Source organism: Lepidochelys kempii, chromosome 25, assembly GCF_965140265.1.
Source record: "Lepidochelys kempii isolate rLepKem1 chromosome 25, rLepKem1.hap2, whole genome shotgun sequence".
Taxonomy (NCBI): Eukaryota; Metazoa; Chordata; order Testudines; family Cheloniidae; genus Lepidochelys; species Lepidochelys kempii.
Window position 1 is genome coordinate 12,149,437 of NC_133280.1, and position 17,649 is coordinate 12,167,085.

At 54.1% G+C, this 17,649-nt stretch overlaps 1 protein-coding gene across 1 annotated transcript in view; it reads left to right on the plus strand.

Moving 5' to 3' along the window:
- Positions 1 to 5,428, plus strand: part of ARID3A (AT-rich interaction domain 3A) — a 91,310-nt gene extending 85,882 nt beyond the window's left edge. Inside the window, exons 5-9 of the mRNA XM_073323927.1 lie at positions 781 to 964; positions 1,578 to 1,825; positions 2,606 to 2,917; positions 3,691 to 3,780; positions 4,620 to 5,428. Of these exons, the coding sequence (XP_073180028.1) occupies positions 781 to 964; positions 1,578 to 1,825; positions 2,606 to 2,917; positions 3,691 to 3,780; positions 4,620 to 4,807 (1,022 nt within the window). The 3' untranslated portion in view covers positions 4,808 to 5,428. The remainder of the gene's footprint in view (positions 1 to 780; positions 965 to 1,577; positions 1,826 to 2,605; positions 2,918 to 3,690; positions 3,781 to 4,619) is intronic.
- The last annotated feature ends 12,221 nt before the right edge of the window (positions 5,429 to 17,649 follow it).

The following is a 17,649-nucleotide window of genomic DNA, read 5'->3' on the forward strand; positions in this document are numbered from 1 at the left end:
GGGCGGGGAGGGTTGGGTTTCTCTCTCCATCACATCCTTTTCCTAGCCGCTGCCTAATTGCTTCTGTGGTACCTCCCTGCCCCCTACCGCTTTCTAAGAGCTGTCCCTGACCAGGGCAGGGCGGCAGATAAGTCCAAGAAAATTAGCCCTTCAAATAGGCAGTGGGGTCTCTATATCGGCCCAGTCCAATATGCCAGGCTCCTTCAAATGTGTGCATGACCGGCCGCAGCCCAGCAGAGCAGGCGCAGGGCTGTGAATAAAAAAATGTTTAAATAGCACCATGCAAATATGCAAACCCTCCCCCACCCACAATTGGATGTCAGCCAGGCATGCTGGAAAGGGAGCTGGTTTTGTTCCTGTGCGAAGCACAGATGAAACGGTCAGTGGAATTTAGGGGACCTTTCCATGCTGCTATGAAAAGGATTTTCTTCAAAAATGTTTCCCAGGCACACTTGGGATAAAGATCATCTTGTCTGAAGGACGAGGCATTTCCTTCCTCACGGTAATCCCACGGTCCATCCCGGAGGCCCCAGCTGAGATCGTGGCCCCATTGTTCTAGCTACTATACATACATGTTGTTAGGGACAGTCCCTGCCCTGAAAAGCTAGAAAGGCAAAGGGGGGGGGAGGAGGGGGAAACTGAGGCACAAAGCAGGGATGTGACTTGTCCGAGAGCTAGGGATGCAGCGCAGGGTTTGTGAGTCCCAGTTGTGCCTCGCTCCTACGTTTCATTGCCCCCGGCCCAGCTCTCTCCGGCATACTGACCTTCCCCACTCCACAGGGACCCCCGTCAACCGAATTCCCATCATGGCCAAGCAAGTGCTGGACCTTTACATGCTCTACATGCTGGTGACCGAGAAGGGGGGCCTGGTGGAAGTGATCAACAAGAAGCTGTGGCGGGAGATCACCAAAGGCCTCAACCTGCCCACCTCCATCACCAGTGCTGCCTTCACGCTACGCACTCAGTAAGTGTCGGGGGATCCGGGGGAGTGGGAGGCCGCCCTGCCCTTCCAGCCAGCTGGCCTAGCGTTCGATCCCAGATTCCCACAACGAGGGGAGATCCCAGCCACGGCTCCTTAGTCCAGCAAGGGCTGGAGGTGGCTGGGGGGGGAACAGCTACTGTGTGTTGAAGGGGTGGCACTCAGCCACGGCCCATCGTGGGGCTGATCGTGTGGGATGCTGGGCTCCCTCCCCGTTTCTGGGATTGCTCTGCTTCCTGTGAGATCCGTTCTCTCTTCCCCACCCCGGATGGAGAAAGGGATGTCTGTAGCCAGAGGCTGATCTAGACAAGCCCCTCTTAAGGAGTCCTGGTTTGGCTGATGCAGGACAGAGCATCAGTGTTTCCAAACCTCCTGTTTCCAGTGCCCAGCTGGGGAGGGGTTGGGGCTACAGAAATCCCTTTTTCTTGAAGGCAAGATCCTCGGGGCATGGAGGCGGCACGGCTCTGGGGAAAAGGCGCCTCTGGATCGATACCGACAGGCGCCCGTGTTAGCTGCTGGCCTGTGGGAGCTGCCTCCTCGGTGGGCGGGCTGGGAGGGTGCCTGGTGCCGCGGGCTGAGCAGGTGTTTCCTCTGGCAGATACATGAAGTACCTGTACCCCTACGAGTGCGAGAAGCGGGGGCTCAGCAACCCCAACGAGCTGCAAGCCGCCATCGACAGCAACCGGCGAGAAGGCCGCCGGCAGGGCTTTGGGGGCTCCCTCTTCACCTACTCCCCCAGCGGCACCCCCAGCCTGCTCTCCTCCCCCAAGCTGCAAGTGCCTGGCTTGGGGCTGGTGGCGGCCACCAACGGCGGCCCCATCGGCCCTGGGCAAAAGATAAAGAAAGGTAATGGCTTGGCTGGCGCCCTGCTTGGCATGAAGGGGCTGGGCCATGGGCAGCGGGCTGAAGCCAGGTGCAGGGGAGGGAGGGAGTAAAGGCCTCAGGGTCTGGCTCCGTTAGCTAGAGCTTTTCACCCCATGGTTTCAGAGCCCTCCGGAGAGGGGAGTTAATAACATTCCTATGGCACTCATGGGCAAATGATGGCAAAGCAAGGGATTAGAACCCATAAGTCCTGATTGCCAGTCCCCCAACCCCTGCGCTCTAACTACTAGACCCTGCTCTCCTCCAAGAGCTGGGAATAGAACCCAGGAGTCCTGGCTCCCAGACCTGTGCTCAGTCCACGATACTACACTGGCTCCTTTACATGGTGTCACTTTAATGTCAGAATCTCAGAGCAATTTATAACCATTAACGGAGACATAGGGATTGCTCTGCTCACCGACCATAAAATAGGCCAGGATTATCCCTAGTCTACCACTGGGGAAACTGAGGCAGAGTGTGGGGAAGTAACTCGATCCAGGTCGTACAGGAAGGCAGCTGGGACATAGGTGCCTTGATTCCCAGCCCCCTGGGCTAACCACTAGTCCTCAATGCCATGCCCGTGTGAATCAATGCAGAACACTTGTGAAAGGAGAGTACCATACAAAGGAGCCATCCCGTACTGCAGCAGGGAGCTGGCTGGGAAGTCTGGGTGCACATAAAGCTTGTTTCTGATGCACGTGAAGAGGCTGGCCTGGACCAGCCCTCGCGAGCTCACGGGACTCCCGTGCCCTCTCCCTGTTGCAGAAGAGGACTCGCCGATCCCCATCCCCATGCCCAGCCGACTCCCTGTGTCCCTGGCTGGCCACCCGGTGGTCGCGGCCCAGGCAGCGGCCGTGCAGGCGGCCGCGGCCCAGGCAGCGGTGGCTGCTCAGGCCGCAGCCCTGGAGCAGCTGAGAGAGAAGCTGGAGTCCGGGGAGCCACCGGAGAAGAAGATGGCTCTGGTGACAGATGAGCAGCAGAGGCTGATGCAACGGGCCATCCAGCAGAACCTCCTGGCCATGACAGCGCAGTTACCCATGAGCATCCGCATTAACAGCCAAGGGACCCGCTCGCCAGGTGGGTCACGCTGGGGCTGGAGGGAGAGAAAAGGGAGGCAGTCATGCTGCAGATCTTCCCCAGAGGTTAGGCTAGGGGCGCCGAGCCTGCTGGAGTAAGGCCACCCCCGTGCACGGGTCGTCGGCAGTGGGGATGGAACCTGGGACCTGATTCTTAAATGCTGTCCCTCCACTGCATGAGCTACAAGAGCTGTACCCAGCTCCCTGTCCCATGCTTGGGCCGCTCAGCCAGGCCTTTCCCCATCTCCCAGCAGGGGAAGGGCTCTTTTGCTAGCCAGAGTTTAAAAACAAGTGCCTCTTTTGTGTCATGTCTGACCAGGTTCCTCTCTCCTCTCAGTCCTCTTCCCGCTCCCTGTACCAAAAGCATTTCCCGGCACTGTGCTGGGCCCACTTTTAGCAAATCTGAAGACCAAAACCAAAGCTTTGATTCCCCAGGGCTGGAGGCCTCTGCTTCTGCTCCTGCTGATGATACCAGACCCCTAGACCAGCCTTGTCCGTAGGGCTCGCTTTTCGTTCTGCGCGTCCGTTTTCCCACCCGCTGGTTTCCGTGTGTCCCTGCTGCCTGTCCGATAGGAACACAGTAACATTTAAAGGCAGACCTGGACGCTAAATCCGCCATCTGTAAATGGAGAGGGATTTTTTTACCATCCCTGTTAATAGCCGAGAGGAAAGGATTTGGGGATGGCGTCAGCAGGGTTCTGTGAGCCTGGCGGGTCAGGACGGTCTTTGTTTTGACTGAGCAGTTTGTTTATCATCTGATTTATCCTGCTGCAGAAAACCGTCAGGACCCCGGCATGAGCCTGTCCAACAACGGCACGAACAGCATCAGCATGTCAGTGGAGATCAACGGCATCGTCTATACGGGTAAGGGGAACGCGGCCAGGTCTCCGTCTCTGCCTCTTGCTTACCCACTCCCCAGCTCCCTGCTGGCCCAAAGAGTCTGACACAGCAACGCACGGGGCTGCTGGATCTCCCTGGTGAGCGTGTTAACGTGTCACCCCAGTAGCACCGAAGGGGCCCACCGTGCTGGGTGCTGTACAAACCCAGAGCAGGCTGTCTGCTCAGAGCCCAGGCTCTGGTCTCACGGTTCCTATTCTGCAGTCCCTTCCCAGCCTTTCCGGGGGAGATAGATCCGTGCCGGATGCTCCTCTCCCTTTGCAGGCTTTCGGTCCTGGCGTTCGGGAGGTAGTGACTTGCCTCTCCGTGTCTCGCTGCCCGTAGACAATGTGCTTCCAAACTCTTTCCTCTAGGGACAAAGACGCTTGCAAGTTATTTTCACGAATCGGCACCACTGTGGTAGTATGTAGACACCTAGCGAGAGCTGGTCCCTGCCCTGAAGAGCTTACAGTCTAGGTAGACATGGTTGCGAGGGGAAACGGAGGCCCTGTAACTAGCTAGGAATAGAGCTGTGGGCTCATAGGCCAGGGCCCTAAGCACTAGATCACTCCTCTCCAATGAAACTTAGCTGCTTCTTGCAGCGTTTCTTGCCCCTTCCTCTGAAGCCGCTGACCGTTGACCGAGACGGATGCTGGGCCGGATGGATCACTGCTTTGATCCGGGCTGACGGTTCCTATGTATCAGGGCGCCATTGTCCCAGCAGGGGCGGGGAGAAAGGAAGGAGCGTTCTCCCCGCTTCACAGCTCGGTTCCCGCTGGAGTTAGGAGCAGTCCCCCACGAGCCTCTCCCTCTTGTCTCTCCCCCAGGTGTGCTGTTCGCACAGACCCCCGGCCCCTCGTCCTCCTCGCTCCCTTCCTCCGCCTACAGCAAAGGAAACAGCAGCAGCCGGAGCAGCAGCAGCGGCGTGGGGGGCAGCAGCGGCGTCTCCCAGGCTGCCCCGGCTGGTTTGTCGGCCCCTCCAACCTCTACCTCCAATAACTCGTCTTCGCCTTAACTCCCCACCCCCACCCCCCACCCCAAACGGCAGCGCCTCATCTCACCAAAAGACAAAAAAAACCCCAAACCCACCCACACGTGGAGCTTCTGTCACAGCTGGGGCCAAAACCCGAGCTTGCATCTGGCTTCCCCGGGGGGTGGGGGGAGGAAGCCCCATTTCCCCCTCCTCCCGAGAGGACTGGAGAAAGTTTTGCAAGGAGAAAAGCTTTAATCCAGGGGGTTTCATTAAAAGCAGCCTGGACTCTGAGCCAGTCATTACCCGGTAGCTTTGGAGGTGATGCACCGTTCCCCGCCCCCAGAACTCTTTTTACCTCATGGACACCCCACTTTGCACTGTGCGTTTGTTTTCTAATGTTGTTGTGTGAAGTTGTGTTCTTTTGGATACCTCCAGGCAGACACACAGTCGCACCGACGCCCACGGGCTTGTGTTTTTAATGAAACCTCCCCTCCTTTCCTTTCCTTTCCTTTCCTTTCCTTTCAACCAAAAACAAAATTTGCAAAAGCGGGAGGAATTTTTAGTCCTTTAAATCTTTTTTCATTATTATTTTAAGAACTACACTCAAGCTATATGGCATTTTATGAGGTGGTTAGTTGGATCTTTTTTTTTTTTTTTTTTTGTAAATAGCTTCTATTTTATTCTCTAAAAAAAAAAAAAATCAAACCTTAACTCACAAAAATGAGATATATATTAGTGTTCGTTCAGGGAAACAGGACTTGGAAAACTTTGTAACCTCTTTTTCTTGTGGTCGTCTGATGTCGATCTTTGGTCGAGTTCGATCCGCGCTACTTTCTTTCGAACGCTGGGGACACCCAAGGTTCGGGAGAGAGCCAGGGTGACCCCAGCGAATGAGCTCAGGTGTTTGTATGCAGGGGGAAATGGGGGGCGGGGCAGGGTGGGGGGGCGGGGGCCAAGCAAGCTCCATTTGGAGATTCTTAGGGTTGAAGTGTGTAGTTGATCTGCAGTTATTAGGAGACGGTTTTGTAGAGCTGCCTCACTGGGAAAAGTCTGCGTTTCTAGGATCCGTTTCCTTCAGCGATAGAGGTAAAGGGGTTCGATGCCACCCCTTCAGACTCTCCGCTCCACTCCACAAGTAGCTGTTGGACCCTGGTCCTCTGGGGGCTTGATCTGATCCGGACAAGCACTTACGCGCCTGCTGGGACTTCAGGCGTTAGCCTCAGAGAAGCCGAAGGGATTACTCACCTGCTCCCAGTTAAGCAGGTGCATAACAGCCGTGCTTTGGATCAGGGCCAGAGCGTGCAGCCAAGGGCATAAGGCGGAGCTGTCTGCCCAGCCAGCCTGCTTGGTTCGGGTCCTGCTTCAGCAAAGCCCGTCCCGCTGGCGTTAAGGGGACTGCAGCAAACGCTTTACAGTTTCGGGTTGAGTGCCGTGCGGAGGGGGCTGAGCGCAGCGGGGGGAAGGCAGTCCCTGTGGAGGTGTCTTTGCTTTACACCTGTAGCCCGCGGCAATGACACACTTGCCCTGGCTGGCAGGAATTCTTCGGGCATAACCCGCGGGGCAGCAAAGGGTACGATTCAGGCTGGTAGGCTTTGGAGGCAAAAAACAGAGAGATTTTGCATCGCCAGACTACCCGAGTTCTTCTTCCCATCCCCAGTCTAGAGCACCCTCCGCCTTCCCAGATAGTCAGAGCATAGAGGAGAGTCCTAAGCCAGAGGCCCCGGGCAAAGGAATCACTGGGACTTCCATTAGAGCAGCCTCCTCAGCTTCGTGATCATCCATCTGGCTGCGTCGTGTGCACGCCCCGATATGGATGAGAGCCAACACTTCCTTTCCCATTGGCTTGTAGAAGTGGGAAGTGGATCCGTGGCGGCACATGGGCGCTGGTTGGACCTCGGGGAGTTGCAGTGTGTGGTGCCGGGAATCGGTTTGTTCAGAATCGGGCTCTGAGAAACAGCTTTTGAGCCAAGACACAGTGCAGGGAGAAAGCTCATCCCAAGTGCCTGCTGAACTCTGGGCAGGGGCCAGGCAGCCGCTTGTCTGCGGGGAGGGAGTGTGCCAGAAAATTAGAGGCACTGATCTCCCATGCTTTCTCCTGGGCAAGACCTGCCAGACTCCTAACAGGGCAGCGCAAGGGGCTGGAATCACTGAGCTGGGTTTGTTGGCCACGTGGACCTGTTCCATTGCCATTCCAAGGGTGCTGAAGGATCCCGTGTGCTGGAGAGGGCAAGGGGAGCTGCGGTCACTGTTGTGAACGGGGGCTTCCTCCTGATCTCGAAGCTCATCCGTCTGGGTGGGTGCACACCTGTGTCCGTAGGTGTCCATACCACCTGCATGTACACCGTCAGTGGGAGAGAGGGCAGGACTCTGGCCTTCTCTGTAGCTTTTGGGAAAGCTGTGGGCATATGGGAAAAGCTGAAGCCCGGCTGTAGTTTATTCAAATCACGGAGGTGCCTGGACCGAAAGCCTGGATCCAACGCCCTGAACAATGTGGAGGTTCAGATCCAAACTCCAAAGCTGGCCTGTCGCTAGGACCTGAATCTGGGTTCCCCAGCAATCAAGCCCAGCTGCAGTTGGGTCTTTTCCTCCCTTTCCCTTTCCCTCTTTTATTCCCTCTGATCTGGACCTACGTGTGAGGGAATTAGGTTCCCAACTCCCATTGACTTGCACCTAATTCCATTTGGCTTCTTTGAAAATCCCAGGCTTAAACCGAATCTGTGGTTCAACCAGTGCTGCATCACAGAGAGGGGGAGAGAGAGGGTCCTGCTTGCGGCTGCCTGCAGTTACCTGCAACTTGGCGTCATCACCAGGGACCGGCTGGCCTGTTACGCTCAGTCTGTTTTGTATTTTTCACGTGTGTTTCTTTAATTTCTTGGTGGAGGAAATTAACATCGATGACTCCTCTGCTTCCCCACCCCGCCTCATATCCCCTCCCAGGGAACCCTGTTCCCAGGGGCTTACAGTACAAGTCTCTCCCTGTAATTAGGTCCAGGGAGCATAATTTAATGAGCTCTGTGTTGTGTGCTGTGCTCCTGACGTGAGTGCGGGGGTGGGGTTATTCCAGAGGAGAAACTCCATTTTAGAGACAATCTAGAGCTTGCTGCAGAATTCATCTGTCCAGCAAGGGGCTGATGAGCCTAAAACAGCCCCAGCTGGGACATCTCCTGCAAGGTGCTGAGTGCCGTTAACTCCCACCGAAGCAGCTGCGTGCTGAGCATGCTCTGCACTTCTCAGGATCGGGCCTTAAGCGTGTGTCCTGCTGTCGCCATGTGTTTCCTCTGCCCTGTCCTGTGACGGATCATAAAGGCACCAGAGCACCCTTACCTGCATAATAGTCACTGCCCATAAAGGGCCTGATTCTGATTCTCGGCTGCTGTCACATACACCAGCGCAGAGGGTGGGCGTGAAGTGAAAGTGCTTTTGCACCGGTGTGAACATCTGCGCAAAGGGCGAAGCAATGGAATGGAGACCCAAAGCCCCCCAGCTTGGCCTCTCTTGCAACCAGCGGGGGTGGGGCGCTCTGGATTTTTTAAACATCGTCTTTCCCTGCTGATTTTTGTGCTTTTCCGTTTGATAAACCGGCTCCCAACCGCCCCAGCCTGTTTTTCGAGTCACAAGCCCTTCTGACTGCCTCCAACTCCCTGACCCCGCATATTGCCAGCAGCCACCAGCCTGATGGTTTCCTGCAGAGCAGGGAGCTAGCATAGGGAAGCTGATCTAAAGGCAAGACTACAGTGTGGAATCCGGGTTGTACACATGCCCCCCTCTCGCCCTCCCTGCTTCTTTCGCCAGAGTCTAGATACTTGTCGCACCTCGTCCTCTGCTCAGGGCTGAAACAGCAAACTGGTTCTTCGTAGGTTTCTTTTTCTTCCTTTCTTTCTTTTTTTTTTTTTTGGACAGGTGAAGAAAATAACGAGAAAAATTAGGTGTACTAGATAAAAGCCAATGAGATTCCTGCTTCCCATCTCTCCCATCTTCCCATCTCTCTGGGTCGGCTGTAGCACACGGGGGGGGGAACGGACTGTTTCCTGATGTCTCCTACGGTGTCGCTGGTGAAAGGCAGATGTAAGGACTAGTATTTTCAGAAGGGCTCTTTTGCGGCACTGAAATAAGTGGGCAGTTTGGCAAAGGAATCCAGCACGTTGGGTCGTGAGCGTTTTGTGAAAACTAAAGTTGATTAACTTGAAAATGAAACATCGGTGGTGTCCCAATGGAAGCTGAGCTCTCGTGCTGTTCTAGCCCCGGTGGCGGGCGTTGAGCATTTGAAAATATGGCCCCACGCTCCAAGATTTTTACATCTCAGGCCTTTGGTTCTCCCTGTGCCGCTAGGCGGACGAGGGTGGGAGCCCTGCCATGAAGCATATTGTTGCAGTGATGTTTTTAGAATGTGCACTGGGATTATTTTTGGGGTTTTTTTTTAATCTCCCATCGTGAATATTAAAGAGACACCATGGGCTCTCCGCATTTCTGTCTGAACAAGTTCCCCTGACATTGCTGCGGCTAATCTGATTCTCCCTGAAGGAGATTAGAGACCGGACAAAATCCCCCTAGGTTATTTTTAGTTTATTTTCCTTTGGGCATCTGACAGCACTTCGTGTGTGGTCAGTTTCACTGTTTTCCCCCCTCTCCGGGGCCTGAGTCAAAGCCCACTTCAGTTTCCACTGACTTTGGTCAAGCCCCTAGCTACTCAGTTTCCCTTCCTCAGGGTGGATCTTAGGGTGATGGTGAAAGCAGGGAAATTGGCAGAGGGACTGCAGAGCAGGTGCAGAACCCTCCAGTTCATTGAAATGGACAAGATCTCAAGCTGATTGTGTCCCTTCATAAACGGTCCCTTAAAGCTCCACTGAGTGGCTGCCTGAAACCAATGGTCACTGAACCCAGCTATTTGTGCCAGCAGACCCACCTCTCGTCTAGCCGGGATCTAGCCAGGAACTCCCTCTCCTGGAAACAGCAGGATGGTTGTTGTGACACCTAAGTTTTTTGTCATATACAGTGATTCTTCCTCTCGGGGTGGGGCTGGGAATGTTAAAGCCGTAACACGTTCCCTAGGCCAGATCGGTTTGTACCAATATAATTATGGAAGTAAGGAGTGTGACTTTTTACCGCTATAGTTCTACTGGTACAGTTCCTAGTGGGCTACAGTAAAGCCATATAAAGGTGACTTATCCCAGAAGTTGTTTCCCTTCTACAGCAAGAGCACCTTTATACCTGTGTAACTGCATCCACACTAGCAGGGTTATGCTGCTTTAACTATACCCTGTCTACCTGGGGAGGGAGGACCCCTGAAGCTGCTTAAACGTGGTGCAGAAAGAGGCTGCACTTAATCCTGTTATATGTTAAAAGCTGTCTCCCTAGCTTTCTGGTCCAAGCGTTAATCAACTTTGTCACGCAGAGAGAGAGAGGGCACCATCTGAAGTGGAGTGGAGATTTGTCCTCTTTACCAGCCTTACTCTTGAGAGTGGGTTCCTCTCTTTTCCCTGGGGAAATGTGACCACGGCTGTGCATGTATCAGCTTTGCAGGGTACATACCCGTGATGCACAGGGTCATGTTGAGCCCTGGTATAAGTGGATGCAGCCTCTGTTGATTTCGGTGGACTTGGCATTTGCTTATGCCACGGCTGTCATTGGTCTCCAGTGCATGCTGCAGAAGAAAAGCAGCTGCTCCGGCGTGGTGGGAAAGCATCTTTGTGAGTTGCGAGCTCTGTTCCGCTAAGTGGAGTGCTGACCCAGCTGAGCCAGCCAGAGGGGAATGCTGGCGGTTCCCCGTTCCCAACTAAACAGGCCTGGATCTGCTCCATTACACCCCTGCTTGCCCAGCCATGGGGCCTCATTGCCCAGCTGTTGACCTGTTTTTCAATCCTGGGCACAGATGGTGCATCCTCACTGCCTGTTGGTTGCACCCATGCCAGGAACCCCACAGTAAACAGCAGGGCCTGGCTTGGTACTCCTTTATTTCCCTGGCCGCTGAAATCCTGGGAGGAGGTTGTACCTTTCTGGGAGGAGCCCGGGCTTCTCAGGTGGCTGAAGGGATCTTGGCCTCCCAGAGAATCTGGCTAGAAATGCACTCCCTTGTTTAGACTTTCTGCACAACTGCCCCTTTGACCTTAGAGGCCAGGGAACGGGTATCCCCATCAAGCCGCTCCTCTCTGTTCCGTCCAGCCTGGCCGTTGCTTCTTTTCTTTTGAACTGGCAGCTGCTTTGTATTTTAAAAACCTCTCACCGATATCTACGTTCATGATGCTGCGGTAGCTCCTTCTGGAGCACCCGGGATCAAACCCTTTGAAGCCAACTCTCCCATTGACTCGGAGCGAGCCAGATTGATGTGCCTTTGCTCAGCCTGCTGCTAAGTTGCTTGTAGATGCACTCAGTGATCATTAGCATCTCACTCCCTGCCCCTGTCTCCCCCCATGGCACTGCTGCCAGATTCCTGGCATGACAGTTCCTCCTTAGGCAGCACAGCAAGGAGTCAGACCTCAGGTGGCTTCTATGCCAAGAGCCAGGTGGGCACAATCTCCTCTTTTAATGCCCTGTGGGACAGCTCCTGCAGAGAATCCAAGGCTAGCGTCCATCTCTCTGTGCCGCTGCTCAAGCAGGGAGAATATGGAAGCAAGGGGATTTGGTGAGCGAGAACCAGCTGTAGCTGCAGGCCGCTGGCGATACAAGCTCCTGCCCTGGAGAAAGTGGGGTGTTTTTATAGAGGGGGGGGCTCGCTCGACTTCCTCAGCCAGCCTCCAGAATCCTGAGTATGCACCAGGGACACTGCCCAGTTTTGTGACACAGCAGGGGAGGGCGAAAGTGCAGGGTGCCTGTAAAGCACAAAGGACCCTCAACTTCCAGGGAGGCTGGAGCTTCTGACACACCTTGTGGGATGGAGAGCATCAAGCTTAAAGGGCCTGCTCCAAAATCCATTGAAGTCAATGGCACAGCTCCCACTGACTTCAGGGGGCTTTGGATGGAGCCTGGTGTCACTTGTGAATATATATATATACACACTTTAACAGACGTTTCTGAGTGCTCCCCATCTCCCCTTTTGTCCTGTGCAGACGCACAGGAAGTTACGGTCCTTTGCCTCATTGCCATTTTCCTTCCCTGCCTGCTAGCCCCACACGCCTTCTGTTTCCTTTTGCTGTGTCCTTGCTTTGGAAGCCGCCCTGGGCTGCTCCCCCCCGAGCTCCATTTTCATGCCTGGGCAGCTTTGAAAGGTGTACTGCAAAGCTAAAGTGAAAAGCGGAGCTCAGCCCAGAGATAGGAGCTGGCTGCTCCCTGCTACCTGGCACTGTAACATGGGGCTTCATCCCTCCTGCAAAAACCTTCCAGCACTTCCTGGCTCTCGCCTCGGTCTTCCCCAAGTCGCCAGAGCCCTTTGATGGGCTTGGCTGAATCAGGGGCTATGTGTGTTTGCTGGCGTCCGACGCCTCCAGCAAACCAAGAGCCGCCCCTGCAGCCTGGCACACAGGACCGATTTCTAGACTCCGTTCAGTTCCCGTTTCAGCTGGGCAGTTCGCTCTTTACGCTCCTGCTGTGGAATTGACCCTGCATGCTGGTACCAGCAACCCTGCTCACCCATAGCCTTCGTTCTGTATGCAACTCAGGCGAGATCAAAGATCCCGAATCCCTCTCTCGATAGCTAGATAAAACAAAGGCTTTTCCCCTCTCCCACCTCCTCAGTGCCAAAAGCTGTAGCTAGAGAAGTCTCATGGGCACAGACCATACATCTGACTTTGTCGCCGAGGGATCTGTGGCTGTTCTCAACCCGCGTTGGGTATAGGACCAGTGAGGTGGCGTCTCTGTTCTCTAAACGCCCTAGCCAGTCAGGCCATTGATACTTGGCTCTGAGCCTGGCCTGGAAACGTATCCTCTCTCAGAACGAATGCTTTGCTCGCCTTGTATAAGGAGCCTTAGGAAGTGGGGTGGGTTGGGGGTGGGAGAAATTCTATATCAAATTCTATATCTCGTGTGTGTTTTGAATGTGCGTATAAAGCAAAACCAACCAACCTACCTTCAGGGTAAAACGTGTTTCTTATGCAATCTGGGCTCTCGGAGCAAGAGCAGGATTGTAACTCAGGGGAAAAAGACCTGCTGTCTGGAACTGATTGTACTGGGTATGGGAGGGAGGGAGAAGGGGCAGGGCAGGATTTGCTTGCTGTGTCATTTATTTTAAGTTCCAGTTGTTTGGGGGTTTTGGTGGGGGGGGGGGTGAGGTGTGATTTCTTAGCCCTGATTTTTCATCCAGGAGAAACTTGCCTTAAAGTTGCCCGGCACGGCGGGTGGGTGACCTGGGTTTCTCCCCAGTGCTGGCCCGCTTCGCTAGCATAGCTTCCAGCTTGTGTCTGCCCTGTTCTCGCTGCGGGAGCCCGTGTGGCTGCTTGCACCGTGGCTGCAAGGAAACCTGGACCCGAGCATGACTGAGATACTTGACTTCAGAAGGGGCTGCGTGCATCTTTGTGGGCCTGCTGCCTCGGGGCTGCATGGGTGTGTGCCCAAGGAGGACCCTCAAGTTCCACACCGGGGACAGCTAGCGTGTGGCAAGGGCTCGCCTCCCACAGTACCTCGCCGGTGGGAACGCAACTCTCTGGGCTGCCACGGCTTCTACCAGCAGCCCCTGAGCAGGCCACACATCCGGGGGGGTGGATGCAGGGGCTGGAGGTGCAGACAAGCCACAGGGCACCTCCGCGTGCCAAACACTGGACAGCCCAAGAGCCATTCCCCACCCCCATCCCCTTAACTCTGGCCCCCAAATCCCCACTAGCCCAGAGTTCTGCTGAGCCCACCTGCTCCATTCTGAAGGTCTGGCTAGGAGGATGCCATGGAGCGCTTGCCGCTAGGACTAGAACGTGCTGTTTTAGGGCCTGCCTGACTACCTTCAAAGAGAAATCCTGCGGGATGGCCCCCCAGAGAACTCTTTGTCACTGGCTTTTGTGCTGGGGCGGGGGGGGGGGTGGGTTAGATTTTTAGTAGGTTTTGCATTTGTACAGTCCCTGTTTTATTCCTCTCCTCACCACCACCCCCCCACCAATTTTTTGGTTGGGTTTTTTTGATTTTTTGGGGGGGGAAGCATATTACATTCGGCTTTTTTTCCTTTTTGCATATCGATTGAAAAAACCCAGTTTCTCTGGGGTTTGAAAGGCAAAAGGAATGAACACCGCTGCAGATGCAGTTATACAGCACGCATAGCTTAACTCAGGTAAAAAAAAAAAAAAAAAACCACAAAAAAAAGAATAAAAACCACATTCTACCTCTGATAACGGCGGGCCTCAGGCTGCCTGTCCTGGGAATCCCGCAGTGAAATATTTCAGTTTTGCAGACATTCAGGTATTAAAACTTTGTGATTATTAAATAAAATAAAATAAAAACACTGAAAGTTTACATTTTATAATAACATTATTATACAGATTGTATTTAAACTTCAGAATATTTAAGACAATTGTAACCCTGTAAAGTTGATGAAATATTAAAAACAAAAACAAAAATCTGACTTTTAAAATCCTCATCTGATTTCTTTCTTGTGTTGCCCGGTCTTTATCCACAGGGTCCCTCTGCATTCGGAGAAATCTCTTGTAAAAAGAAGCAGGGTTGCCGCTGGGTTATTAGTTGTATTACGGTAGCGCCTAGGAGCCCATCCCCTTTGTGCTGGGCCCTGTATATTATTAGGTATATTATGGTGGCACCTAGCAGCTCTCATCATGAACTAGGATATCAGGTACAATGTGCTAGATACGGTACAAAGACAGAACAAAGCGCCGGTCCCTGCCTCCAAGAACTTCCAATCTCAGCATAAGGGCAGAGACAACAGGTTGCTACAGACAGTGAGTACAAGGAAACCGTGCTGGGCAGCAGTGCCTAGCAGGTAGATCCCTTTCCAACAGATACACTAGAGCAAAAAGCGAAGCCGTGGGTTTGATTCAGAAATAACTGGGTATGGCTCTGCCGGAGGGCTGCCTAGCTGATCATAGGATGGGTCTTTCGGGTCGTAGTGTCTATGAACTCTTGCAATGTTTGGGGACGGGGAGGGTCTCTTAAACCCTCAGCTTCTCTGTGAGAATTTCCACTTCCAATTACAAACCCACCCCCTCACCCCCACCCCCCGCAGGGCCTCGCCCTACTGGCTGTGGAGAAGAGCGTGGAAGGGAGGCTCAGAAAGCCTGCCAAACCGTGTTTTTTTTCCCGCTATTCTCATGGTTTTGCTGGCGGGGCTGGCGTGATTTTGGAACGCCTGGGGTTGACAACACTGACAAGGAGACAGGGGGTCGGCAGACAGCGCTGGAGATCTGCAGGCGACTGTCCTGGGACAATTCCTTAGGCTCCCCATTGGGTGGTCACTGGGGCCCTGATCCGGGGAAGCACTAATGCACATATGTGCTTAACGCCCGATGGGACTTGCAACATGCTGCAAGTTACATCAGCTTCTCCCCTCCCCCTGGCCCCTGCCTCCCTCTGCTTGGAAAAGGACCCCCAACTCCTCCAGCTGGTCTTTGCACCCACCAACCTACTGCCTTCATGCTCAAATCCCTCCAGCCTCCTCCCCATCCCACCCTCCCTGGCTGACTCCTACGAAGCTGTGCTGGGAAGGAGCCCTCTGAAAGCGTGGATCCCTGCAGCTGGGGGGGTTGAGGGGGGCTGGCATGGGCGGGATTCCCCTTTGGACTCTGCAGGCCAGTCCACTGCCAGGGAAGCAAGAGCTAGTCCTGTCCCTCCTTGGCCATAGCTCCATAAAGCTTTAGGTTGCTTTGCTGGGAGCATCCGTTAATATCCTGCAATTCCCATCCACCTTGCACAGGAGGAGGCTGGGTTGGGCTGAACCAAACTGGGCCTATCTGCTGGGCTCTGTCACTCAAGCCACTCTCCTTCCCCCTTTATTTGGGCACAGTAACTTCATCCCTTCCCTGGGGCTGAGCCTCTGGCTTTTATAGCAGGCACAGAGTGGGGTATGGGGGTGAGGAGCACCCAGGGAGGGTGGGATAAGACTGCACTTAGCTGTGGCTCTCAAAGGGCTTTGCAAACAATTGGATTACGGCTTCGTTTTACAGAGGTAGGGAAGGGACAGAGGCCCACAGAAGTGAGGTGACCTGAGCCCCACAGCAGGTCAGCAGTGGAATTTAACCCAGGAGTCCTGGCTCCCAGTTCCCTTCTCTAGCCCCTGGACTGCAGTGTCAGAGCTGGGAATAGAACCCAGGAGTCCTGGCTCACCGTTTATTGCTCTAATTGCTGATCGGGCTGCCTCCCTCACAGAGGAAAGCTACACAGAAGGTTTCCCTGAAAGTTCCTTCCATGCCACCTCTTCACCCTTCCTTTCCCAGGCTCCAGCCCTGATCTCAATGGGGACCCAATCCAGCTGGGGGTCCCTACTAATCTCTCCAATTTGGTGCTTGTCCTTTTTTCTCTTCAAGGCCTCAGCTGGTGCTGTTGGGTGATTTCCTTAAGGACGGGCCCAGTCAAACCCAATAGGGAGGAATCCAAGAGGGTTCTATAGAAATTGCCCAGAACCCCTAAAGAATTGAAATAGCGAGTGAAATCCTGACTGTAAGGGTTGGAACTGTGGGCTAGCAGGGAGCTGATTCTCGTTCAAAAGGCCTGAGGGGGTGTGTGAGAGGGGTCAGCTCCCAAAGGGGACTGTAGGGCAGGACGATCCAGCTGGCAGAGAGTCTTGATCTGGGCGACCTGAGGCCACTCCAGCCCATCTGTGCTCAGTGTAGAGTCCTATCGGCAGGCACTGCAGCTATCCAGAAGCAGGGGAGGATTCCAGCCACCAAGGAGTCCAAATGCTGCACTCAGCCCCTTGCTGCCATCCCCAGAGCTATAGGGACAGGGTGGGGCTGAGGGCTGGAGCTCACCTTGTAACACCGCCTGGTGGGCTAATCAGGGGCAGCAGCCACCAAGCTCCAGAGGCGACTCGGTTTATTCCTGTGGCAAGAATTTAACCTACCCCCTACGCCACTGCCTTCGTTGTGTAGCCTTGGGCAAGTCACTTCACCTCCTGCACTTCCCTTTTCCCATCTAACGGAGATAGTGATACTGACCCATCTTTGTACAAGGCTTTCAGCTCTACCGCTCAATAGCTCCCATTCCTAGGGAGCCCTCCTCTTCCTGAAGGATCCCTTAGCACACAATACAGCCACACAGCACCACTGAAATGCAGCCCCCCCCCCACCCCCCGCCCAATGAAACATGCTCCCTGACAGCAAAGGGAGGGGAAGCTTGAGCCAAAGACACCAGGACAAACCTTCCACAAAGCCCCGTCGGTTCTGCAACGTCCATGCAGGGCAGACTGGGCCTCGCGTTTAGAGTCTCACATGAAAGCCTTGCACACTCTAAAGGTCCCAGAGTTGTGTGTGACACTGATGAGCCCTCGGCAGGTTCCATTTGCCTTAGTACCCCAGCCAAAATTTCCACCTCCTGCCACTACCGCTGTGCATTGTGCTGTGCATTGGCTCTTACCCTGCACCCCACGCATGGCTGTGTTTCTGTAGGTGCTGGATATATATGGCAGCAAACCCTCCACTGTGAGACTCATGCTGCCTGCAGAGGACTTGCAAGATCATGGTTTGTAAAGTATTTAAAAGAGGATTATTATTACATTGGAGAGGCCTTTGTCTTAATTGGCAAGAGAAACCTGATACACGCGAGTGTTGAAACCATTAAGGGAAGTTCACACTCTTTCCTGTCCCATAATTTCCACAACCGGCCTCTCTTCATTCCAGGTAAAGGTCACTTGCATCTTCATATGATTTAGCTTCAGGGTCTGGCTGAGCGAGCGACCTTTGACCTGTGAAACAAGGCAGTGGGCAGTAGTCAATAAATCCTGATGCCTGCAGGGAAAAAAAGGGGGAGGAAGATTGATTGGCTGGGGAGGAGGTGGATGGAACATTAGCCCCGACGCAGGCAAA